The sequence below is a fragment of the Lepisma saccharinum genome, chromosome 6 (assembly GCF_977018435.1).
Source record: "Lepisma saccharinum chromosome 6, izLepSacc3.1, whole genome shotgun sequence".
NCBI lineage: Eukaryota > Metazoa > Arthropoda > Insecta > Zygentoma > Lepismatidae > Lepisma > Lepisma saccharinum.
Genome location: NC_139234.1, coordinates 79,569,731 through 79,597,268, shown reverse-complemented (window position 1 = coordinate 79,597,268; position 27,538 = coordinate 79,569,731). Strand labels below are relative to the sequence as shown.

The window sequence follows — 27,538 nt, the reverse complement described above, 5'->3', positions numbered from 1 at the left end:
TCTTTGTAACAGCTGACGTATGTGGCCGCGCGTTGTCATGCAGCAAAACCACCCCAGATGACAACAGGCCGGGCCGTTTGACCTTGATTGCTGCATGCAAACGGTTGAGGGTACTGCAGTAACTAGCAGATTTGATCATTTGACCATGGTCCAGGAACTCGAGGAGAAGGGACCCTTCATGATCGAATAAACATGTCAGCATCACTTTGCCACTAGACTGCACTATCTTAGACTTCTTCGGCGGTGGAGATTCCCTACATCCACTGTTCCGTTTACATTTGATCCACCCTCATAATACATGTTTTAATATTTAAAATAAAGCATCGCTTTATATTTGGTTTTACTGTTTCAGCGCCACATCTTTTTTTCTGAACAGGTCATAAAACTTCACATACTCTACCACTCTGCTTCACGATATCAGTACCATTGTTCCTTGAATTGCAATATCCTGAATAAAAATCAAAATTATAGTGCTTTGAGAAAAATCGAGAATTTGAGTAGGGCTTTAGCCCCTGGTTCAGTGATGGAAAGAAAAATGAGTGGTGAGGCAGAGGAGATGTACCACTAAATACACTGTACATCGAAAATGCATATTCGTGCTTTAAGAAGCATTTATTCTAGGGCTCAGCCTGTACCGATGCATATAATTAAAGTGGAAAATTTGCACACAAATTATTAACCAATATTTTGAAAAACTTTTGATTATTATAATTTTCAAGTATCGGTGGGAATCTGTGAGAGTATCAGCATCGATATCGGTTCAAATTGGTATCGGGTCAGCCCTAATTGCTGAGGGGGTTGCATCTTCTGTCCCTCTCTGGAACCGCCACTGCCCGGCAATGACTATGTTAGAATATATTTTCTGGAGAACCAAGAAGGGACATACGAAGCACGTGAGGTACACAAAAGTTATTTAGACAAAATCTGTAGAGCCCGAGTGCATTCGGAACATCTCCAGCTGACTGCGCGAGTGTAGCAAGCGAGCCTACGAGCAGTGTACAGCATGAGCAATAGAGTTAGCTATAGGCGCAGAGTGGAGATGATGCCAGCGGTTCACTTCTTGATTGGCGGCGTCGGGAGTTATGACTCGCTCCCAAGGTGCAAAGTGGCGTAGCGCAGTTCTCTGGGCCCCCCTGCAAGTAAAATATTGCCCCCCCCCTTACTGACAAAAAAAAAATGATGCGGGAGTGGGACGGACGTACAATTGTTAGCTAGTCTCCCTTACCGCCCCTCCCCCAAGTTGTACAAGAAATTAAGTTTTACCCCAAATACTCTTTTTCGTTATCGACTTATATAGCAGTGTATTACCTTCTTAAAACTAAATCAGGATGGTCTGAATCTCTGATAAATAACTGGAAGAAGAATCTGAAAAAAATTTCTCGTATTTAAACGCAGCGGCACTGCCAGGAATCTTTTTTGGAGGAGGGGAAAGCTTCACACTGCCAAATATTTTGTTCGTGATCATTTGTGTTTTTTGCTGAAAACATTTTTTTAATGAGGTTACATATAATACACACATATATAAAAAATACTGTTTTGGGGGAATTGTTAAGGGATAGTAATCACTCATTTCATGGACTTTGAGGTGGTTGCGCCTTCAGCCCCTAAGCCCAAGATTCAACGTAATAGTCGCTCACATTAGCCTTCTAATACTAATAGTGACCAATTTACTCAAGCAAACTTATCACTGCAGTTATAGGGGTTGAACCAGGCCTCTCGATTTCCGGTGGTGACCTAACATCACAAAAAGTCAATTGCTATCTGGTACGAAAAAATGATCGCGGTCTTCGGTCTTAGGAGATAAAGCTGCGATCGGACTCTATTCACTGGAAATTTTCCGCTTGGAAGGACTGAACCACTCCCCCCACTAAAAAAGATTCGACCTTAATATCATTATTCATAATTTTAACGCTGCCACTTCTTTTCGGTAGACCATTGATCATATACTTCTTAAAGACTTTTTAATGAAACAATAACCGTTTTATTAATAGATCATCAGTGCTCGAATTTGCATAAGCATCCTCCTCCACATACTGCATTGCCTTCAAGTTGATCCATGCAAGGATCCTTCCTTCTATCCCCAAACTCTGAACAAGGAAATTCGCAGACAGGAATTTTCACTTCGAACACTGCAGATCACAAAATCGTAACACATTGGAAAAGAAAAAATGGTTCGACAGAAATGTCCACATAATTTTAATATGTAAGAAAAATGAACTTCACAAAATTACACAAAATAATGGACACATATAACTCATACGCTGTGTACCCTGCGTGGCAGAGGAAGGGATAATGGCCCTCAGGTCAGGGAGAGGTGGTAATTGCCCCTGGGCCCAACCTCCTACTGGGTTTTTGGGCCCCTTTGAAGTAAAACGTAACAAGTGTAGACAATGTGGGAAATTCATTTTAACTCGTATTTTAATATGAAAAGGCTTGGGACCCCCTTGAAAATATTTAATGTGAAATGAAATTTTAAATATCATGTGTAACACTAATATTAGCGGTAAAAGGTCATGAATTACCAAGTTTGATGTTTATTGTGTAGCAATAAGGAATCGACTGGTTGAGCAACTGAATCTTTCTACAGGATTCATAACTTAGACAATTGACACACTACACTACGTTTACGAGGGCCTCCCCCATGGCGCAGTGGTAGCGTCATTGCCTTGTAATCAAGGGGTCCCGGGTTCGATACCCGGTTAGTGTTGTCCACGGGACGAGACGGGACAGGCTTTTAAAAATTCGAGACGAGACGAGATTGACCATGTGTCATGAGACAAACGAATATTTTCGAGACGAGACAGCATTTCCACGAGACGAGACAGGCCAATGTCTCGTCTCGTGAGCAACACTATACCCGGTGGAAGCACAAGTGATTCGGATCCCACTTTAAACTGTAGGTCCAGTCCCGATTAGCCTTATTGCGCATAAAGTGGACTTAAAACACCAAATCAAACCAAAACTTTTACTACGTAAACTACGTTTACGACAAAAAAGGAATAGGTTATTTTCCTATCGATTGCTATCTGCGGAGCAGGTAAGTTAATTCTGCATTTCGGAGGGGATCCATATGACAAGTTACCCGGGCCCCTCTGGCTGAGACAATACTCCACTACTTATTATCGCAGACGTCGTTACATGATATTACTGGGAACCAGATTTCTGTTTCGCAAATCGAACTTTTTTTTTTTGTAAGCGACACTAACTGAAATTATCTGCTATTATATAATTTAATAATAATGTTCAATTTAAAATAGAGCCTGTTGTAGAAACAGCATGAGAGTAAATATTATTGTAAAATATATTTACAATATATTTTACAGTAATATATCCCCTACCTTCCCCACCAAGCGTTTTCTCTACGGAAGAATACAGGAATCGGGTTACCACTACAAACTAAATATGCGCACAATTATGTACTCGTCAATTTGCGGTCCTGTTTTAAATTGAACGCACTGTATAAAAACATCGGACCATACGGAATAACCTAGATAAATCGGAAGAGGAGAAGGAAAAATACAACAAAATACTACAGTATGTGAAAATTGGAATGAATGAATGAATATTGTACTTGCATTGCTCACTACAGTAGTAACAATTGTGTTAGAGTAAAAGTGGTGGTTAAACGATATTGAACTTATGGTCAAGTGTCTTCTGTTGCAGGACGTTCCATTGTTTCTGGTCACTTATCAGAAGAAAATTCAGATTTTTTTTTGCCTCGGATCACAAAACATTATTATCAAGACTCTATTGTATGTGTGTGGGGGGGGGGGGGGGGAGAAGGTGTATGTGTGTATGTGTGCTACACGCTTGCTCGACTCACTATCTCGTTTCCGCAAGTTCCGAATACTAACCCCGTTTTGAGCATGGCTTTTGTGTGCGCCCTTTTATCATATTCGTCTTTATCATCCCGCGCGACACTTTGGCGCATTGAATTCTTCTGGATATTAAGTAAAATTCATAGTTTATTTTTATTTTTACACTAGTTTTGTGTGATTTTGCCCCCAAAAGTTAAGTCCCAAGTTTGATTGTGTCCTCGAAAGTTAAGTCGCAAGTTTGATTCTACCCTCAAAAATAAAGTCCTAAGTTTGATTCAGCCCTCGAAAGTTAAGTCCCAAGTTTGATTGTGTCCTGAAAGTTAAGTCCCAAGTTTGCTTGTGTCCTTGAAAGTTAAGTCGCAAGTTTGATTCTACCCTCAAAAATCAAGTTCTAAGTTTGATTCAGCCCTCGAAAATTAAGTCCCAAGTTTGATTGTGTTCTCGAAAGTTAAGTCGCAAGTTTGATTCTACCCTCAAAAATCAAGTCCTAAGTTTGATTCTACCCTCGAAAGTTAAGTCCCAAGTTTGATTGTGTCCTCGAACGTTAAGTCCTAAGTTCGTTTCTGCCCTCGGAAAGTTAAGTACCAAGTTTGATTCAGCCCTCGAAAGTTGTCCCAAGTTTGATTCTGGCTCCAAAAGTTAAGTCCCAAGTTTGATTGTGCCCTCGAAAGTTAAGTCGCAAGTTTGATTCTACCCTCGAAAGTGAAATCCCAAGTTTGATTCTGGCCCCAAAAGTTTTGTCCCCAGTTTGATCCTACCCTCGAAAGTTAAGTCGCAAGTTTGATTCTACCCTCGAAAGTTAAGTCCCAAGTTTGATTGTGCCCTCGAAAGTTAAGTCGCAAGTTTGATTCTACCCTCGAAAGTGAAATCCCAAGTTTGATTCTGGCCCTAAAAGTTAAGTCCCAAGTTTGATTGTGCCCTCGAAAGTTAAGTCGCAAGTTTGATCCTACCCTCGAAAGTTAAGTCCCAGGTTTGATTGTGCCCTCGAAAGTTAAGTCGCAAGTTTGATTCTACCCTCGAAAGTGAAATCCAAAGTTTGATTCTGGCCCCAAAAGTTTTGTCCCCAGTTTGATCCTACCCTCGAAAGTTAAGTCAGAAGTTTGATTCTACCCTCGAAAGTGAAGTCCCAAGTTTGATTCTGGCCCTAAAAGTTAAGTCCCAAGTTTGATTGTGCCCTCGAAAGTTAAGTCGTAAGTTTGATCCTACCCTCGAAAGTTAAGTCCCAAGTTTGATTGTGCCCTCGAAAGTTAAGTCGCAAGTTTGATTCTACCCTCGAAAGTGAAATCCCAAGTTTGATTCTGGCCCCAAAAGTTTTGTCCCCAGTTTGATCCTACCCTCGAAAGTTAAGTCGTAAGTTTGATTCTACCCTCGAAAGTGAAGTCCCAAGTTTGATTCTGGCCCCAAAAGTTATGTCCCCAGTTTGATTGTGCCCTCGAAAGTTAAGACTCAAGTTCGATTCTACCCTCGAAAGTTAAGTCCCAAGTTTGTTTCTGCCCTCGAAAGTTAAGTCCCAAGTTTGATTCAGCCCTCGAAAGTTGTCCCAAGTTTGTTCTGGCCCCAAAAGTTATGTCCCAAGTTTGATTGTGCCCTCAAAATTTAAGTCGCAAGTTTCATTCTACCCTCGAAAGTTAAGTCCTAAGTTTGTTTCTGCCCTCGAAAGTTAAGTTCCAAGTTCGATTCTGACGTAATTGTCTAATATTTTGTAATGGAAAAATATTGGTAAATTGGTGCATAAAATTGGAGTTACAAACAAGTATTAATCAATATTTTCAGCAACTTTTCATTATTACAATTTTAAAGTATCGGTATCGGTATCGGTGAGAGTTCCGATATCGGTTGAAACTGGTATCGGCTCAGCCCTATTTAATAGTACACTTCGCAACATCTTATTTGACCGCCATGAAAAATTTCAAAGTCCGAAATTCGTAAATTTGGCAGCATAGCGCTTCAGAGCCAACTAAGAGTAGCCAACTATGCGACATTTCTTCTTCCTGAATGAAAACGCTCGTATTTTTTTTTTTCATTCTTTCGCATTCCATAAAGTAAAGATACCCTAAAGCAGTAATAAAATATATGAGTAAACAAAAAAATGTTAAGTAGAAATACGAATGTTGAAAATATTTCAAGATTCTTAGTTCTGAATTTGAAAATAGGAAAATGTATCTGCATTGTGAAACACTGAACAGGTTCTCATCCACCTGGAAAGAATTGCGGTCACATTTGAATGCAAGAAGGCAAATTTATGATGATTTTATGCGAAATGTTTAGTAAAGATACCTTACACACAACACCAAACGATTCTGCAAAGTGTGTCTTTTCCTTGGTTCTTGGCGAAAAATGGTTCGAAACTCCGGTACAATGTTGCTTCAACTGAGATTAACGTGTTTTACTGAGCTTTCTCTTAGCAATCTCCTGGAGTGGTTGGTTAGATGACAGCACTTTGGTTTTTTTAATGTTTTTGTCAAGATCGAAACATCGTAGGTTCAAATCCCACCCTTTCCTGATTATTTTTTTCTTTTTATTTACCGAGTACGAAGTGCTGTAATAACGTAATATAAGATTATATGATATTACTGTAAATATTTATGTGATGCATACTCAGTGGCGGTGATTGGGTTCCAAAACTGACGGCGCAAGGTGCTAAATCTGGGGAGGGAGGGGCAAGGACAGTATACTTTTCCTTGGTAGATAAGGTTTAGCATAGTGCGGAGGCAACTGGCCCTCCACCCACCCCCCGAATCGTTGCCACTGTGCATGCCTCAAGTAATACTTCTATTAATGTTCCTAATCTTTCAGTGATTGGCAGGATTTTAGGAAATACTTTTCCTTTCATTCAGCTGTTATAAGTTAACACATATTAAGAACTTACATGTCAATTTCTGTATCCGGAAATGCAGGACATAAATCGCATAAATATCAACGGAAATATCCAAGAAACGTAGATAAGCTTTCTCGTCCAAAGCCGTTTACTTCCCGAAAAAGATTTTGCAAGGAAGTATGTTTGAACCCATGACCTTCCATTCCATAAGCAAACGATCCCCTTACACCAGAAGGTTCACGTTATTTTATGCACTCGGTTCGGATCCCACTTTAAACTGTAGGTCCAGTCCCGATTAGCCTTACTATGCATAAAGTTGACTTAAAACACCAAATCAACCAATTCATCTACTTTCAGAGTGGGCATTCTACGATACTGTAGTCGGCCTGCATCCGAAAATACAGTTCTGCTTCGCGTATACCCGAGTGTAATTGCATTTAATATTGTGACTAATTTTACTTTAAAACTACAGATTAAAGCGATAATAGTGTCCAGAAAAAGAACCTCAAAGTAGATCTTCACACAAAGTATTTTAATCCTTTGCCAAACATTTCAGTTAAAAATAATATTATGCTTTTCCATTGACCGTATTTTCGATTCATGGTGAATTTGCTAAAAGGACCATGTCAAGAAATCTAAATATCTAAGTTTTACTAGTAAATGCATTTAAAATGCACGAAACATCAGGGGAGGAGAAAAATAAACCTCAAAAAATAAGTAAAAATGCAACAAAAACTGTTAAAAATACTGACAAATAAACTAAAAGCCAAAAAAGGCCGAAAAATGCAAAAAAAAAATGTAAAATAGAAAGTGTTTTCCGGCTCTAACTGAAGGGAAACGGACATGATATCAGGTTTAGCATTGTTTTTAAGGGTCAGAAAAAAAGTTGATTTATCCTCAACTTCCGGACCCTAATTAGTAATTATGACCATTGAAAAAGTTGGAGGTAGCTTACTTAAAATTTTCTTGCTGAGGGATCGTATCGTCCCATATCTCCACTTCATAATAAAGAAAAACATCAAGTTCATATTTCGAAAATGACTTGCAGTTTTCCACCACGAAAATATGTTTTTCATACTTTGAAGTTCGTTAGTATCATCTTTCGAGGTTTCCATTGCTTTAATTTCACACATATTTTATATTTCATACGTTCCTCTCTCTTTTCATACGGTCTTTGAAAAAAGCTGAAGTTTCTTGTCAAACGGGGTCTGGTTCAAATGACTCCTTTTCGCTCTCCTGTTCCTACTTTAAACAAACAACAAAATACTTCATAACTAAACGATTGCTTGTTCAAGACACGGAATTTTTACACAATTTACAAAATATGACAAAACGCCAATAGACATGTTCATCATTTTTCCCTTTCAGCGTTTCTCGATTTTATCTGAATTCGTTTTCTCATGAAAATTGCCATGAGGAAATTATAGACTTGACATTATGTGTGAATTGGTTTCTTCAAACTGGTAGCAAATTTTAAGATGAGCTATCTGGAGAAGAGGTAGCGTGCTTGATTCTTACGAGGGAGGTCGTAGGTTCGATACTCCACCTAGGCAGAATTTTTTCAGGAGTATATCGTTTGGTGTAAAGTTTATCCACCGTGCTAAGAAGTTAACATTGGTCTCTGTATTTCACGAGAGGAAAGGAAATAGTAAGAGAAAGTTATTTCGATGATAGGATCAAGTTACATAGAGCTAAGTCTGTAATGGTGGTTTCGAATATTGCAAAGTTAGTGCGGAAAGTTTGTTACATCTGATACTCGTACTTTCTGTTCAAAGAAGACAAACATTTTAGATACAAAGCAGTGAGGAATTAACGATCATTGAGGTTTTGAATTTTTTGTTTGTCACTCACTATATAAATACTTATTAGTAGTTTCTTATCGAATCGGCCTTCGTCGCAATAACAATTTATTTATGTTAATTAGCGATTTACTATTAGTTTTAGACGCATGGTAAGATGGTGGTGAGGGGATTGAGAACAGTCATTACGAAGGAGCGGACATAAAATTACCAACCTTAGCAATTTGAACTCATTAAACGCTCTCCTTCATTACAGTACTGCACTACATCACTACTTAACATAACCGTGTATCAAAATGAAATAATCAATATTTTAGGTGTCAGTGAAGAACAAACAATACATAACTTAAATAACATTACATTTTGTATCCTAAATACATATATAACATAACCCCATAGCTCTACAGCACCTTGGCGGGCCTTGGCTTACCTACCGACTGCTGGTCTCCCTCCCACACTGTTCCACCGTCACCTGTTATAGCGTGGAGGTCTTAGACCAGTGTTGGGGTGACGGGTGATCAGCACGACGAACCCCCAGCCGTTGTTGTAGGTCTTCTCGACCGGGTTACGCTCACTCACTCGGAGCTTCCCAATTTCCTCACGATGGTGGGTTGCCACCGGCCCTATACGTAAGCCGAATAAATTCCGACCAGAGCCGGATTCGAACCTACGCCGTCCCGAACGATCTCAAGACGAGTGAACGCCTTAACCCGCTCGACTACGGAGGAGGACAAATACATATATGTGATTTGTGAATTAATCATAATGTGTGTGTTAACACAACATATGAACAATAACTAAAAAGAAAAGTTTTAACTTTAAATCCTGGAAATCTCCAACGTCTAAGGGGAAATATGGGCAGATTCATTTTTTTAAATATTCTAATATCAACGGTCTCTGTTCAGCAAACAAAAATTAGAAAAAAAAGGAAGAGGAGAGGGTGGGATTTGAACCCGCGACCTTTCACGCTTGATGAAAAATAAGGACAGCAGCACGTAACCGACTGCTCTACGTTAACTTAATGACGTTATACCCTTAAAAACATATTGACGTTTATGAAGACTCCCACCTTCCTGTGTTTCAAGCACATTTTCTCGACATGTGTAAAATATATGTTTTTGAGAATTGTTCGATATTATGCAAGGTATTGTAAATAAAATGTCGCATAAACTCCTCACAAATTTGCTTCTTTCTGCACAAACTTGATGGCAATTTCCTCCAGGTGGAGAAAAACTCTATTCAGTGTTTCAAACCCCCCAAATTTCAAGTCGAGCAAACAGAATCGTAAATATCCTTCAAGGTTCTTTTTCCAATTTATTATTTCTGTTTGATTGTGTATTATAATAGCGGTTTATACTTTCTAAGTTCATGGAGAGTGTTAAATTGAAAACCTATCACCGCAGCGTTTTTCGTCTAGTGGAAGGACCTACTCAAAGTTGGCTACTCTCACTTGGAGCCGAAGTTCAATGTTGCTAAGTTTACGAATTTGGGACTTAGAATTCTTTCGGGGCGGTCAAATAAGATGTTGCGAAGTGTACCTCTGATCAATGTTTTTACATGCTGGAGGGTACTGCAAAAAAAAGTAATAATTGAAAATGTCGGGGTGCGCATGATCAAGGTCAGATCCCGACATTGGAAAATAATTTCCCGACTTTTCGTAATCCCGAACAGCTGAAAAATTCCAATTGACCTTATTTAAAAGAGGTTGATTCTTGATATTTTCTGCACAATAATTGTCTGAAATTTCTTGAAATTAACAGTTTTTTATTCCAAAAGTACAAAAATAATTACTTGAAAAGAGAAATAATGTGTACAATTTGAGATTCTCGCCGCATTTTGGAGATTTTTTTCAGTTCCAGTTAGTTCTGAACGTCATAAATATTAATATCTCCTTCCCAACCCCGTCCGACCAAAACTTTTCCGTCCTGCACATCCATATTTACGGCAGTATATGTAATATAGTAATAGTAATGCCTCTTGTGAAAACATTCTCTCGTTATTTTGTTGGACATGGAAGTTAATTGCTGTAACTGACAGCCTTGAAATCGCAGAAAACAATATTCTTTGTAACAAGATATCGCTACAATATCACCATTCAAATTACATTAACTTTTTCCAGTTATCTCGGGGGGAGCTATGCGAGCTCCCTTGAGCGGCAGAAGTTGCATAGCATTTTCTAAGTAGATGGCGGCTAATGGATTAATTTATACCCGGGGGCGCGCTTTTTCTTTTTCCAGTCAACTTGTGAATGCAGGTTCATTTCTTGCTCTCTGATTGGCTATTGGAAAGTTACGGTGCTCTGATTGTGAGAATATCTTATTTGCGCTGTACGTTAGGTTAGGTTAGGTTAGATTAGATTAGATTAGTAAGCAGCAAATTTGCGCTGAAAATAGGAAATAAGATATTCTCACAATCAGAGCACCGTAACTTTCCAACAGCCAATCAGAGAGCAAGAAATGAACCTGCATTCACAAGTTGACTGGAAAAAAAATCGCACCCGGGGCGTTTTGCCGTCTGCAAGTAATGCACAAGGGTAGGCAACACACATTACACCCGGTTGATCCCCCCCCCCTAAAACTTCAACCCGCCTTCCATAAGGAGGCCAATAGGAGAGTTGTATTCCATCACTTATCTAGGTCTCGAGCCAGGTCCCAAAGCATGCAAGAGCTTCACGTAATACAAGTGAAAATGATTCACTTAGAAAAAACATTGAAGGATAACGCGAACATAATCGTTATCTTATCAGGCTACCAGACGTTCCTATTTGGTCTGGACGGTTCCTTCCTTTTGTTAACATACATTCAGACATATTTTTGTTATAAGAACTACGGTTACTTTAAATAATTTGTGTTTCTAGTGCCTCGGAAATAGGCGAAAAACTTTATCTTTTCATGTCGTTTGGGAGTTGATGTCGTTGGGGCAAGTATAGTCTTAATTAAAAGTTTCGTATTTTTACTGTTTGTGGATTTCTACAGCAGCAGCTGTAACAGTGAATGACAACAAATAAAACATATTGTATTTCTCTTGTTTTACTCTTTTCTGTCTCTTCAAGGTTATCGCCAACTGAGACGCCGGAAACACGCCACCCCGAACCTCCGAGTGGGAAATTCCATCTGCCGCCACGCTCCGAACCAAGCGAATATTTTCCATGCTCGGCTACAGAGGGGCAGAGCATGACGGTTGCCGGATCTAAACGAAGAGACGCGGAATTACACGAGAGGGCATTTGGAGGTGCGGCCAACGGAAAATTTCCAACATAGAAACCTGCAGACTTATGGTACGAAAATTCCGCGCTTCGGTTCCGCAGATATCGCTGCAGTGGGCGTTACACCATTTGATTTCAATAGAAGCAGATAATGGAAGTTCTGTTGACGTGTTTCTCCGCGTCTCAGTGGGTGATGTTCTTCAGAATAATCATGATGATGAAGATCGACGCTGATTGGATGAAATTGAAGAACCTGCGAAGGAACACAAGTGTGAAGGTCGGAAATCGAACACTTCATTCACTAGACGTCGGATTTTAGGTTTTTAACCTATTTTTTTTCCTTTGCAGGTAAATTAGAAATAACAAGTTACGTCAGCGTTTCATTAAAAAACGAAACAATTGATGAAGTTTTATAGTGCCTAAAATAACCTGTTTTGCTTGTTAGAACCTATTTTAGGTATATGCGCCTAAATCAAACTTTTTTTTAGGTTTTTATATATTTTTAGAGGTTTTTCAGGATTGTATATCACACAGAGATACGTATTTGCTCGGTTTGATGCAAAAAAAAATTAATGACTAACGTGTTTGAAACACATTTTCTGTCGATTTCCCTACCTTTATTTTCCACGCAGCTTTCTTTTCCTTTCCTTCTTCGATAAAAATAAAAGCTAAACTGTAAAAAGCGTCAGGGCATTTATAAATATGTATAAATTCAATGAGATTTGGATTAATAAAAGTTTCAATTTTTCACGTCTATGCAGACGCAGAATTCCCAAAGCCAATAATTCACGGACAATTTCCGGACTTCCCAGTGACTAGACACCCTGGTATTGTGCAGCAAATCATAGATACTTAATTCATTCTTCAGATCCACAAGTAACTTTTGCTAACAACCCAAATATAGGATTACAATAATTTGTGGATAATTTTGAAAATAATGTATGGAAATGAAAATTTTGTTAGAAAATTAATAGTTGCTTGTTACATATAGCTATTAAAATTTCTTACGGTTCTTTTGAAATTTTGTTTTTGAAGAGGTACCAAATCAGTATTTTTCAGGAATTTTGAAGCACTTTAGGTTTCTTTTGGAACCTACTTCAGGATTTCTCGTGCCAAATTTAAGATTTTTAGAACCTATTTTAGGATTTTTAGAACCTATTTTAGGATTTTTAGAACCTATTTTAGGATTTTTAGAGCCTATTTTAGGAACCTAAAAGCACACTTTTTAGAACCTAAAAATCCGAGGTCTATTCATCACAGTAAAAGAATAATTGAAAAACACAGATTTGAATAGGGAAATATGGTAGGGATCGGACCATTATATTCCCCTCTATTGGCACCTCCCGTACTCCACCCTCACATTCATCCCGTAAAAATATCTTATATTTGAAGCACTGGCTGAAGGGGCTTCAGTCCCCTTCGAAATTGAGAAGATCGCCATTTTCAAATAAAATCAGTGAAGAACTTCAGAAAAACCAAAGTGACAAATGCAAACCCCCTTAAAATGACCCCCGATTTGAGAGTGGAAAGTTCTTAATATACGAAATATCTTACTGTGTATCCCCCCCCCCCCCGAAAGCAGCTACGTACCATCCACTTTTACAATTCCAGTAACCCGGAAAAAAAAATCCTGCGTACGCCAATGTAGAAATGATTTCAAATATAAGAGATTTGCTTATGGTTCTCTGCATATGTACGCATCTCACTTTCGCTTTAGACACCTAAGTAAAAGTTCTAATGCCATGCTTCAGCCACGTGTGCAAGGGCAATTTTGAGTTGCCAACGTGCTGTAGTCCTGGCCTTGATCTTCAAGTTAACATCTAGAAGGCTCTCGCTACAGCGTGCCTTCGTTTTTAGAGTTTGCTCGCTTACATCGGTCGCCATAGCAACAACTTTAACCATCAACTTCATGCACAAGGTCATATTTCCAGATCCCCTTGCTTGACCTTGCCTAACTACTGCTTCTCGCCAGGGGAGATGATGGACGTCAGCGTTTCTGCGTAGCAACAGGTAGTACCTGCTGGACATGTTTTCAATGGTATTCTGTCACTAAGCAGACGGTACCTGCAGGCTCAAAACCGGATTGGGTTATCGAAGGAGGAAAAGTTAGTTCCCCTAACAGAAAACACATGCTTAAGCGCATCAAGTTAAAACCATTGATACCGGAATTGAAAACTCAGTGTAAAAAGATAACTGAAACTATTTAACTTCTACAGTTGCTGCCAGTGGCGAACACTTGCTTCCAAAGAGGGGTAACGGGAGCTTAAAAACACCTACTCACCTTTTCATATTTCAAATAAGTATTAGTGACACTTTATCTTACTTTTCACATTCCCTATGTTGGCAAAAATGTTCGACAAGCTGACACCCACCCTACACAGAGGTAACATAAACTACCACTGCATTGTAGAGTGTTCGGCATGGTTGTAGCTGTGCATCTCACCTCTCCTAACTTCTAAGTGATGGTGGTAATCAATGAATCAAGCAGTTGTTACCTAGTTTCACTAATGTTGCCAGATGTCGGTGGGGGCGTGCTGCTTGGTAATTTGAACCAGACATTGGCGGTTTTAGCTGGGGCTCCCAAAAAGAGATGGCTAAGTATTATTTATAGTTATATTCCAAGGAACAAAAAGTTCTAGCAACACATCCTTTTTCAGATTGCCAAAGAGTATTTTGAAAAAAAGTTTAACACAGGTAGGTTAATCGGGACTATACCAGGACCACCCTAAATCCGGGTGGGGAGAACGTCTTTATAGTAGTGAACCGCTGATGCCGCGTTTTCTACGAAGGAACTTGCGGTCAAACAGCCTACCACTGCCCCCTGTTGGGGCAACAAGCAGCAACCTTAGAATCCCTCCCGCCTCCCCGAAGCAGCCAGAAAGGAAAAATAATTTTGTCAAATAACCGTTCTGCGTTGTGAATGGAGACCGGTTCTTATCCTGGCACTACTTTAGACCTACTTGACACTGAAAATTTTCCACTCAAAATCAAATCTGTGAAATATTGATTATAGGTTGGTAACGTTAACACTACGGTGATAAGGTTAATACACACCCAGAAGAAGCAGTGGAAGTGATACCGGTTTCCCCCAACCCACCCCTCTCCCTGCAGAACTTCATAAGTTCTATGTATGTCGACTTTACTTTCATAACTTATCCATTTAGTTTCCAGTAGCTAGATTTCCTTACACATAAAAGAATCTAACTAGAATTCAACAACACCATTGATATGCAAGTAAAATCGAATTAAATAATATAATATGGTCGAATGGATGACTGACTGCGTTAAGTGACCAATTTTCGATCTCGCCACGGAAGTTCTCAGGTTCGAATCCCAACCTGTGCATTGGTGTTCTTTATGAGTGTTCCTCCATCAATTTAATCTAATCATCACTCGTTCTCATTGTCGCAAGTAGCCAAAAATGGCATAACAATGTAAACTGTAAAAATGAAATAACAAAAATACAACACAAGAACGTGAATGTCATAGAAATCGTAAGGTAGACTTTTTTTGTTCTTTCACTAACAGTAGTATCTTTGTTAGCATGCCCAATAATTTTGATGGTGCAAATGCAAATTTTTACTGCATTCGACTTTTGTTTGCCCCGTGCCAAAACCCCATGGCAATCCACTGATTATAAACATAGGCGTGCGCATGGGGGGTGCCAGGGGTGCCTAGGCATCTCCTAATGTGTCCTCAAAAATATAAAATCTAGACACTACCAGTAAAATAATCAAAATAATATTTGTGTTTTAAAATGTAAGGTCTTTCCTTTCATTTTAGATGTCACGTCCCCCCCCCCCATCTCTCTCTCTCCAAACCAATGTGATATTGTTAATTATAATAATCAATAACGTAGCAAAGAAGATGTTTTCACTTTGTAAATCGTACAGAGTATTAACTATCAAGTGATAGGTACAATAGTATATTTTATGAAGTAATGTAAAACATGTGAAACATGGAAAAACTGAACCTACAGATTTATTTACTAAGAGGAATTCAGCTGATATTACCTTTAGCAATATGGCCTTTTATTGTATTACATTTGTTCGAGGTTATTCTGGACAAATATTGATTTTCAATTGTTTACTTTCTTTATTTAAATAATATAAATATGATCACAATGATAGGAAAACCTGTGCTATAGTGATAACGAATACTCAGACACTTAATGTAAAAATTTCATCTTCATGTATCTAATAGCATGAAATTATGACAATCAGGCTAACATTTTCCAGATAGGAAATTGAAACTCCCCTTAAGGTACCCCCAAATGAATTAGCCGAGCGCGCGTATGGTTATAAACAAGGGCTAAGAGGGAAACTGACGTTCGAACCTTTCCTTTCCATTGACTGTATTCCATTCTAACCCTGACAATAATAAATACGCGAACATAGATAAAGAGTAATTGTTCACGTACTCTCTGCCTACATCCAGTTAACTTTCAACTTTGTACTTTAAATGGTCTGTGCCTATGTAAATGCTCACATCTTTAACTTTTTGCAAGATACAATTGTAATTTTATCGCTCCAGAGCCTAAAAATCGTTTTTAATCCACGAGGCAATTGTATTTCGTATATAGTGCAAACACGTTTACATTTTCGCGAACCTGTACTATTCGACACTCAAACCTAACCTACAGACTTGATATTATAGAAGTCAACTTTAACTTATTCCTAAACTGCACGTGTTCAGAATTTACAAATTACCTCAACATTGCAGCAGTTCTTGATTTCTAGTAATGGCCAACTTCGTCACTGGTCACTCATTTTAATGCACTTTCTGAACTCCACTACACCAAATCTTCGTCCATGGTACTTGACTTTTCTTGCATTGAAGTACAGCACTTAGTAAACGGATGCAGATTTTCCCGCGAAATCTGCTTCACTGCACAAGAACTACTGAGACAAACTGTACAGAGCGAAGCAGAGTTGAGTGGTCATTCAGGATGATGCAATAGCTCTTCCTATTACAGCATGTGCAAATTCAGATCTTGAACAGACAGCAGAAGATTATTTTACAAAAAGGAAATTGTCTCAGGCCTCTCGTTGTTGTGAAGACGCCGCTTCGTGGCAGAGCACGTTCAGTGTTCGAGTCACATTCTCGCAATCAAATGTTCCTGGGAATGATGTTCCTTTGCGAGTGTCCCGTCGCTAATTTCATTTAATCATCATTGATCCTGTCGCCTCCATGGCAGATCTTGCCAATGACGGTCCCAGGTTCGAGTCCTAGCGTGGGTATGGGTGTCTACACGCATTGAACCCTTCACATACCCTGCTGTACACTCAGCCATAAAGAAACTGACACAGTTAAGAGTCTGTAATACACCCTTGGCACAGACAAACATAATACGTTCATCTGTGCCCTCACCTGCATGGCGTTATGCGTGTTGCCTAACTCTACGGCGATGGGCGAAATTGAAGTTCGCAACGGGGCAAAGCCAAATAAAAAAGGACCGAAAGTGTGTTTTAAGGCCACTATATGCTCAAGATAATCAGTAATGGACCTACAATTTAAAGTCTGATCCGAACCACTGTGTCTGCACTGAGGAACAAACCCGGGACCCCTTGACTACAAGGCGAGACAACGTTACCACAACGCCATCGGAGATCCTCACCGGTGCAAGGCAAAGGAAGGCTTCACTCTTATCATTGTTATTATTTGTTTACCTATACTCAATCAACTTTCAATGGAATATCCGATCATTAAATTTAAGTTGATTGATTGATTGAACTTGAAATTGATGGTGCGTCAGCACTTAGGCTATTTTGCACCCGTCACGTTATACGTGGTCCAGCCCAGTTATGGTAAGGGTCCCTAGGGCTGAGCCGTTACCGATACTTAAAAATTGCAATAATTAAAATTTGTTTAAAATATTAATGCGTAAATATTCTTCTCCAATTTTATGCATCAATTTACCAAGAAATTTGCTTTAGAATATTCAAGAATTGCATCAAAATATTAAAATATATATCATGCAATAGCAAAATGTAGCTTTTCGTGCAAAATTGTTGCAAAAAGAGAAAGTTTGAATGTTGCATAATTTCCAGGATAATTTGACTCTGAGGACTAAAATTTTCTTGCCTGGGTTAAAAGCTGAGGCTGTAAAGGGGCACTCAGCCCACATAAAAACAAATACAACACACACACAGCGAGCCTCGTTAGTCTGCAAAATGCAGTCCAGTGTGTACTACGTGGAAGTGAGGTTGACATTTGGGTGTACTACGTGGAAGGGTCGCCCCTTACACCCCACATTAAATTTAAGATTAGAACAATGTCATCGAGGTGGCAACCTGGCTTCATTGAGCTACTGCGCAATATGCTCTGGAGAAACTTCTATGACGTCAAAGAGAATAGCCTGGAGTGCTGCTCTGATGGTTGAAAAACAAAACGCATTTCCCCAACTTTTCCACTGGACTGGCACCAAAGAATGCCCTCGAGAACCGGTTTGGTTTCATGGACTCATTTCCTTACACACAGGTTGCAACTAATTCTGATTCAAACAAATGTAAACATTACGTGCACTTGCATAGGGATGGTACAGTGGGATCCACTAGCATTGCTCGGCAAATTGTCCATGACTATTTTCATTAATTTTTCTCTTGTATCCTATGTGATTTTAAGCGATGAATTTTTATGTATGCTCGTGCAGAAGATATCAGCAGCTTGTTTTGAGTTTTTTGTTTTTTTTTAATTCTTGAAGCTCTTATTGGGTCAAATAAAGTGAACGAACATGGTGATGGACAAATTGTACGGTAATACACATGGATCCCACTGTACTGTTCGATTTATTTACTTCGCTTTTCTTCCACTTTTGGCTAATCGCAAAGATGAAATGGACGAAGGGGCAATTACAAATACACATGGGCAGCACACAGCCTCTCCGATGGCGTAGTGCTAACGTCGTCGCCCTGGTGGAGGCACATGCACAGCGGTTCGGATCCCAGTTTACTTTAAACTGTAGGTCCAGTCCCGATTAGCTTTTCTGTGCATAAAGTGGACTTAAAGTAACATTTCATTATCATCAACATGGACAGCACACTACATAAGTCCCACAAAGTATTACTGACTGTGAATTCAGATGCCAGAGCCTCGCCAGTCTGCAAAAATGCAGTCCAGGGTATAGTACGTTGAAGGGATGTTTACATTTGGTTGCTTTTACTAAAGGTCTTCCCTTACATCCCAGTATAAATCGAGATGAGGCTTGGTACAGCCTGCCTCGTGTCCTCTCAAAGGTGAAGAAGTGTGTCTCTTTCTAGCGTCTAAAGTTTTAAATGCCTGGTTCGATCCGTTTCAAAGCTGGGACCTCTGGCTCCGTAGTGCATTATGCTGACCACTCCGCCACGAAAGGCAACAAGTTTAGATCTGTCATATCTCGAGTCTCGAAATATATGCAGTATCGTCACACTAATTGACACAGCGTCTGGAAGGTCTTTAAGGTAAAGAACTCTATAAAAACACTTTTTTTATATTGCACCTCACTTCGATGCTACAAAGTGGCAACCTTCGAAAAACATACTTTTATCCGGATGATTGCAAACGTGATGCACAAGTTCACAATCGGCAGAAATGGGTTACTTTGGAATTACGATATGCAAAATATATGAACCAAACTCATTGATGCAAACAGCTCGTTGAGGACCAGGCATGCCAAGTGGATTTTCGTTGGGTGACGTGCAGTGCTAGGAGTAGAAATTCCTAGCTGAGAGGATGTTTGGTCGAGTTTGAGGATATGTGCGGAGTTGCTTGTATGGATCAACATATAGGTAATGCAATAAGTGAGGGAATGCTTATGCTGGGGAGAGGCTTTATCAAAATTGTTTTCACTGGGGGCTAGCATCCTCCCCCGTTCTACTTTCATTGTTCTCCGTTTTAAAGAAATGTGGAATATGGTCTTGCGTTAACCTCTTCAAATACGATAAAACATTATTTCGTAATACAAGCTTGATAAGAACAAAAGACTAACACATTGACTCTCGATTATTATAAAATACTTATCCTACGGTTCACTTCAAAAGCCATGAATATGGCTCATAATTAACACGAAAATCGTCATGTAATCGGAAATATAATAAGAATGAGCCCATCTCCGCTGCCAGAAGGCTTTTTTTGAAACATTATTAAATATTACTTCCATTTAAGTTCCAAATAAGGAACTGTTTTCTACAATCGCGACTGCGCTGGATGCAGTGGCGCAGGAATAAGGAGATGCAGGGGAACATTGTGTACATTCTAGGTATTAAAAAAAAAGTTCTTACCTGTTTCGCATTACCAACCCAGAAGGTCAAATGGTCAAAGTTCAGAAAGCGGCCGGCATCAGGCTGAAACAAACGATGGGTGAAATATATCAATACTAACTAATTTTAAATTAACTATAGAGTGCATATACAATTATAATACTTAAACATGATGTAAACTGAAACAAGTTTTTCGTGTGACATTTTTAAGAAGCTGCTTAATAATGTTCCATGTGTAAATTTATGTATGTATGTAATTACGTGGAAAACAATGCATACAACCTGAAATTCGCATTCAAAATAAAGAAATAATAATAAGTATGGAAATTATATCGATCCATTTTTATATTCAATTTTTTGGTCAGCAGTTCAAACCCACCTTAGAAATTCTGGGTACACCTATGAACATATAGTAGATATGTATTTATGTATTAGTATATATGCGTGAAAGTAAATTGAAAAAAATAAAATAAAACAACTCACCTTTGGGCCCTTGTCGATATAAGTCGTCTGAAAAGAAAGAAGAATAAAGCACATTTAGTTTCGTCAAATTTTGAAGCAATGATTCTAAGTGACAATTAAAGCTTAACCATTCCAAGTATTGAAACCAAACATTGGCGGTAACCAGAAAGAATGTTGCGTCAATTTACTCTTACCTGTTGGTAATAATAATCCCTTTTATATTGACAAAATATTTTCTGTATAAATTAAGGATGCACAAAAACTTATAGAATTAAGAATTAAGATACAAAGAACGAGAGAAGTGAAAGATAAAAAAGAAAAGAAGAGAGAAAAGGTGAAAACACAAAGCGAAAGTGAAAAACGATGATTGAAATATAGAAAAATACGCTAAGAGGGTAAAAAGGAAAGTGAAAATATAGAAGAAAGCAGACGGGAAAAAGGAAATAAAAAGAAAGACAAATGAAGATTAGAAAAATAGAAGCAGATGGGAGAAAGAAAAAAAATTGGAAGAAATAAAGTAAGGAAAATAGAAACAGATAGGTGATAGGAGAAGGGAAAACAAATAGAGAGAAATGAAGAGAAGCAGATAGGAGAAAAATAAAATAAAAGAGAACCAAATAAAAGTAAAGATAAAGAAGCAGATAGAACAGAGAAACAAATAGGAGAAATGGGGAGAGAAATAACAAAGAAGAAATCAATCAAGTCGATAGATAGATGTGATGAAAACGCAAGAAGAAATATGTGCAAGATCTGAGTAGAAATGAATACTTTATTATTTCATGATATCTGGTCTGCCAGTGCATGGTGGATTCTGCTTCCTGTCTAGGGACAAGTCAGCCGATAGATGATCATCTCGGCTTCCGGAACAAACAAAAGAGGAGAGGGAGACGTCTGCTGATATAGAAGCTGGAGGACTCTCTTTTGAGCGGTGAAGTGTGGCAGTGAACTTCTCCAAGCAGAATACCGTTAGCGGTTCCATATAGAAGCTAGCTATAGACACTCTGTATTAATGTTTCTAAAAATGCAAATACGACATTTCCAGTTTTCTTGAGGAACGCAGCCAGCACCTGCAACCTGTAGCCAACAATTTACGAGCCATTACAAATACCTCTGTGAACTATCTGTACCTGCCGGTTTGACAATCCTAGGACTGTAAAAGCAACGGTGTATAATGAATGCAGTTCGTCTTTTCGGCGTCCTGAGGGTATTGGCGGATCCAGAAGTTACAGTTGGGAGGGGTACCTCGCCCCACCGAGAATCAATTCTAAGCTACACTTGCACTGTTTTTGTAAACAATACGAGTGTCGCAAAATAATGTCTACCTTCTTTGAACTTTAATAGCATTAAAGATGACTTGACTGGACTTTTTGCATTTGAAGCTGCAATGTCTATATTGAGCATGTGTGAGAGCATATAGGCCTTCTTTTGTTTTTAGTTCTGTTGCAGCCTGCTATTAGTGTACACAAAATGGCAGAGGTGAGAATTTTTGTTTCGAGAAGCGTAAAAAGAGTCGAATATCAATCCAGATATCCTGATTTAACACAGTTATATTACTACAGGGAACTATGATGAATGCTGTGACAAAGCCAGAGACACTGAGTGATGTGGGACATGCAACGGAGACAATCTACGCTTTCCTTCCCGCAGAAACCGTATCTGCTGTTTATCGATCTGTTCAGGTTGCACATAATGTATTACTGCCGATGGTGGTTATTATGAACATCTATAACTTTAAGGTATGACACCAAAAATAGTTCATGCTTGCTGTTATTAGTGTTCCTGTTATTGACTTTCAAAGAGCGTAAACACTATTTTGGGACACTCTGTTATAGTACTATCAACAGGAACATAACTTCTTCTGACTTCTACGTTTTAGAGATTAGAGTATTATTTTGTAAAACAAGGGTCAAGAACTGGAATAGATGGTTATTATTGTCTGTAGTTATCATAATTCCTCCCATTGCCACCGTAAACTGAACGATCGGATATAAGGAGAAAATAAAATATCATAAAGAAAGAAAACAAAGACCTATTTGAGTTTCGGGTTCGCAGTGGTTCGAGCCCAAATTTAAACTATGGTCCAGTTTCGATTAGATTATCCAATATATATAAAGCCCAATCCCACCACTCACTTACTCACTGACATAAATGTTCTCCATGATCCGGAGCCAAAAAGTGCCTGATTACGACCCCCCCATGAAATTGTCCCAAAAGGCTGAGAAAATTAAAACATCTCTCACTTTGACCTTTTTTAAGGGTGAAAATGCCCTTTTTCATGTCCTTAGCAACCCGTTGCCATGGGCATTTTTGCAACACACATAGTTTCCTTCAATTCTTAATTGTCTAGCTACATTATATTTATCACAGATCACACACAGATGAATAAACTCCTGGTTTTGAAAAGGTGCCTCAAACAAGGGTCACATCTACATAAGAAGAAGATTCAGTCCAGATACAATTACGTATGTATTGGTATACTGAATGCGAAAATACCTACATCGTGGTTGCTTCAACTAAATGTTTAAACAAACAATTCTTTAGAGCTTGCCGTGCTTGTTGTTGACCATAGAAACGGACGTTGCTAGGGAACTTAAAGAAAACTACTGTAAGGGAATTATGCTAGACTTTTCGAATTTCAAAATACGAGCATCAGAATTTATTACAGGAAGGTAGGAATTCGAGGGGAATGACGGAAAACAGTTATTATCCAATTGCGTTCAAAAATGTGAAAATGACAAGAGACGTAAATATTGCATTTACAAATTAGTCGCTATTGAATTCGTTTATGCAAAACATCCAACTAATTATCTTGAAACGGTTATTACTTACTCAGTTTATTAAGAAAATAGGCAATAATATTTCAAATATTTGTACCTTATTAAAGTCCATACACACATAAAGTTACTTTCTTACTTTTCAAATTAGCGAACTTATACTCGTATACATGTTCCCCATCATCCAATACAACATTCGGACATTTTCAGTCATTAAGATCATTGAGGAACCCCATCTATAACATGATTGCGCCCACAACGTGGCTGAAGGTCACGCATGCGAGCGTACAAGACGTGGCCAAAGACCACGTCGAAAGTACGCGAGTCATGACTATAAAGTGGATTAATCAAACTTTAAAAAATATTTTCGAGCTTGTTAAACTTGGTGATCACGAGACAGAATATTTGTCTTGAAAGATATTCAACATATATCCCAAAACCTGGCAGTCGGGAGGGCCGACCGCCCCTATCCCCGTGGATCCGCGCCTGCCTTAAGGGAGATGTAAATAATAAAGATCTTGCACTGTTCGTCAGTCCGCCCCTGTGCCTGTGGCCCCCTTTTGACTCACGTTTGGCGCCGTCTCCCTGTTCGACATAAAAGGGAAAAAAGGTTCGAAAACAAAAATCTTCAAGAATGTTGTTTCTCAAGGGAAAGAGAATAATGACAATTGGTTACAAAACTGTTATCGTAACATCCGGACTGGCGCCGGTGTGATTGTGAGAAGCATTCGTATCTTCCTTCCAGTTCCAGTCAAGGTCGAGAATGAAGATTTGTTGGGAGGCTACATCGTCAACGAGTTCCTGATCTGAATCCACAAGAAACCACTACAGTTTTTTTTTCAGCGTAGTTTGAATCGAAACGTTTCAGTTAATTAAGCAGGTCCTCCAAAATAGGCGCTACGGAAAATTTTCCAAAGGGGGTTAAAATCAAAAAGGTGCCGTCAGTTTCGTGTCCACTAGGAATACTTCCTCTCTTTCCCGCTTCTTGTCTCTCCCTTCCTTCCTTTTGCTTCACTCTTATCCTTTCTCTCTCTCTCTCTCTTTCTCTCTCTCTCTCTCTCTCTCTCTCTCTCTCTTCCGTTTCTGTTTTCTACTTTTGGCTTTTCTTCAGGGTCTCCCAAATGACGTAGTGATCGCCTTGTAATGAAGGGTTCCTGGTGGATCTCACTTTAAATTGTAGGCCCATCCCCGATTCCCAGTATCTCAGCATAAAGAGAACTTAAAACTCAAATCGCGACGAGCAGAGTAAGAAAGAGATATATGCGACATGGCGACTAGCTTCTTATATGGACCCTTATGGAAGTATCCTTCTTTCATTAATCTAGAAACAAACGACTCAATTAAACTGCAGAAAGAACACGAGCGGAAAGAAGAAAAGTTGAAAACGAATATCAGAAGAAAGAAAACTAGCTCTGATTAGTGAAAATGTAAAGTTGAAGGACGAGTGTTTTCAATTCCCCATAAGAAATACATGACAGAGCACATTTATTAATTACATTTTTAATAAGCTTTTACTACACCAGAGGTCCAGTGTTCGAATCCCGGCTTCGTCATGGATGTTCTTTGTATTTTGTGTGTCCCTTCATCAATTTCATCATATCATCAATCATTCTCATATTCGCGATTAGCGAAAAGTGGCAGAAATGCAAAGTAAAATAAACCAAATCAATCAATCGGTCAATAAGCTTTAACTAACTTAATACTCGACCTAAAGATGCGGTTACAAGTACACCGTCAAGGAAAATGCATCACCTAGAACTCATTATTGTTTTGTTTTTTTATATAATGCTCGTACGTATTTCGACATTCTGGAAACAAATGTGCATTTACGCGACACTGTGTCCTCAAGTTAAGGTTTTGCAAGGATAATTCACCTTACGTTTACGTATATTTTGGTAAATACATACGTGTCTTTGTTTCAATTGTTATTTTAAGTCCACTTTATGCACACAAATGCTAATCGGGATTGGACATACAGTTTAATGTGGTACCCGAACCACTGTGCCATGTGCTCCACTGGGTATGGAACTCGGGACCCCTTAATCAAGAAGACGACGTTACCACTGCGCCATCTGGAAGCCCGTAATTGCAGACGGAATTAAAGAATTGTAAGGGGTGGCTTTTTCTTAAGGCACCCAAATTTCAACCTCACTTTCACTTACTGCACCCTGGATAGCATTCTTGCAGGCTAGCCTGAATCTGCAACCTGCATAATCCTCTGTAGGACCCATGCTGTGTCCTCCATGGGTGTTTATGATTGTCCCTTCTTCGTATCACCATCCATCCTCGTGGTCGCGATTAACAAAAAGTGGCAGAAAAGCAACTAAAAAAACAAATTCAACCAACGAACGTAATTAAAACTTATTCTACAGAATATTCGTTTCCCAGGTGATGATCCATGACTCGATTTGTTTTATTTTACTTCGCTTTTCTGCCACTTTTGGATAATCGCGAAGATGAGGATGAATTGTGATAAGATAAAATGGATGAAGGGACAATCACAAACACACAGAACACATCACAAGCGCTAAAGAGGATTATTGTGAGACCAGACGCCAGTGCCTCACTAGTCTGCAAAATACAGTCCAGAATGTACGACGTGGAAGTGAGGTCGACATTAGGCAACTTCTTTACTATTGTACAGAGGTAGAAAATCATTACGAAAGTAACTATAGGGCAATATAAAAATTAGATAGGAAACGAAAATCTATTGTCAATACATACCATTTTCCCTAGGTTAGCACACAATTTCTAGCTGCCAGCTGAAGGTGATTTTCTTGGTCTCACCAGCGACAAGTAGCTTTTATAATGTGTCAAAGAAGGTGTGTGGACGTTCTCGGCGTATGATTGGTCCCGACTGGAGGTGTGCGACGAAACTTGTGAAGGCGAACTGGTTGACGACTGAGGGGTAATAGCAGTTCAGGTGGGGGGAGAGGTGGAATCTGTGTTGCCCAGTGAAGGTAAATTTCCCTTCTTGCAGTTATATTCGGACCAAATTTTAGGCGAAAAGGGAAATTCGATTTTTAAAATGCCCATGTTTCAGGGAAATTTGAAGACTTCAATGATTAGAGATTGTATTATGTTCCGTTTTTTCCGGTGGCGTAGTGGTTAGCTTAGCGCTCTACAACACCAGACAGGCATGGGCGTCCTTTGTGAATGTATCTTCATCTGTTTTACCATATCATCACCAGTCGCGATTAGCTAAATGTGGAAGAAAAGCGACGTAAAATAATCTAATTCAAACAATCAATCAAGTTCCTGTTTCTCAAAGTTAGAACATATTTTCTTTATTTCGCCGAATACTATTATTATCAAGATGAATGGACTTTCTGGATTCTCCCAGTGTACTGTTTGTCCCACTAATGTGCCTTGGTCAAGATTGATTATGTTGCGATACGGTGGCGGCGATTATGGGGGTCATGAGGAGCAGTTGCCCCCATCCCCTCAGCCTTGTTTGTCTACCAAGGAAAAGTAACCTGTATTTGCCGAATTCGCTGCTAGGAGCGCTTTCAAGTGCTTTCTTGTTAACAGATTAAAGCAAAAATTAAATACAAGAAGACAAGATTAAATGGCTAAAAATGTCATAGCAAGTTATCGTGAAAATTTGATTAAATGTTGCACGAAATATACAAAAATATTGTTGTACTCTTTCTCGCGCCCCATTCAGGACTCAACATTTCAATTGTTGAAAGGATAACCCGGTTTACGACTGATCGCATATTTAAGTTAAGCGGCTTATATTTTTTTTGTTGTTGTTTTAAATCCACTTTATGCACAGACATGCTAATTGGGACTGGACCTACAGGTTAAAGTGGAATCCGAACCACTATTTACGTCCACAGGCTATCGAACCCGGGTACCCTTGATTACAAGGCGACGAAATTGCCAATACGCCATCGGGGAGTCTGTCAAACGGGTTGAAGTCTGGAACTTTCTCCTTTATTTCTCCGCGTAATTTATCCCTTCCAAAACGAATCAAAATAATTAACGCAATTAATACCTTTCTATTGTCATCTAACTTTTAAATGATTCTAAAGCCTGAATCACACGGAACTGGATTTCCAGTAGGAATACCCTAGTTGGCGCTGGACTAGCTACCCATTTTACACGATACTTGTTACACCGTACTTGTCGATAGTATTTTGTTCCCATAAGACATTGCGCAGAGCAGACAATCTCTGTAAAGATGGACGAGCAATTTGAAGAATGTTGTAGGAGAATTACTGCTTTGTGCTTTTTTAAAAAATTATAAAGCAAAATATGGACTAGAGATTGGCTTATGGTAATCAATGCGTACCGAACAAGCTTTTTAATTAACTCGGGTATGCATATTCATACATGAGATTCGCAGGATTCATTCATAATTTTAAAAAATAAATCAAACATTTAATAATAAGGATTTTCATTTTCGGCTAATCAAATTTT

The 27,538-nt window shown here is 38.9% G+C and overlaps 1 protein-coding gene across 1 annotated transcript in view; it reads right to left on the bottom strand.

Annotated features, from left to right (window-relative positions):
* Positions 1-25,927, bottom strand: part of Hpd (4-hydroxyphenylpyruvate dioxygenase) — a 65,272-nt gene extending 39,345 nt beyond the window's left edge. Inside the window, exons 1-3 of the mRNA XM_083124198.1 lie at positions 25,838-25,927; positions 20,361-20,387; positions 19,899-19,961 (exon numbers count right to left, since the gene is read on the bottom strand). Of these exons, the coding sequence (XP_082980324.1) occupies positions 19,899-19,961; positions 20,361-20,387; positions 25,838-25,840 (93 nt within the window). The 5' untranslated portion in view covers positions 25,841-25,927. The remainder of the gene's footprint in view (positions 1-19,898; positions 19,962-20,360; positions 20,388-25,837) is intronic.
* Positions 25,928-27,538: the final 1,611 nt, after the last annotated feature.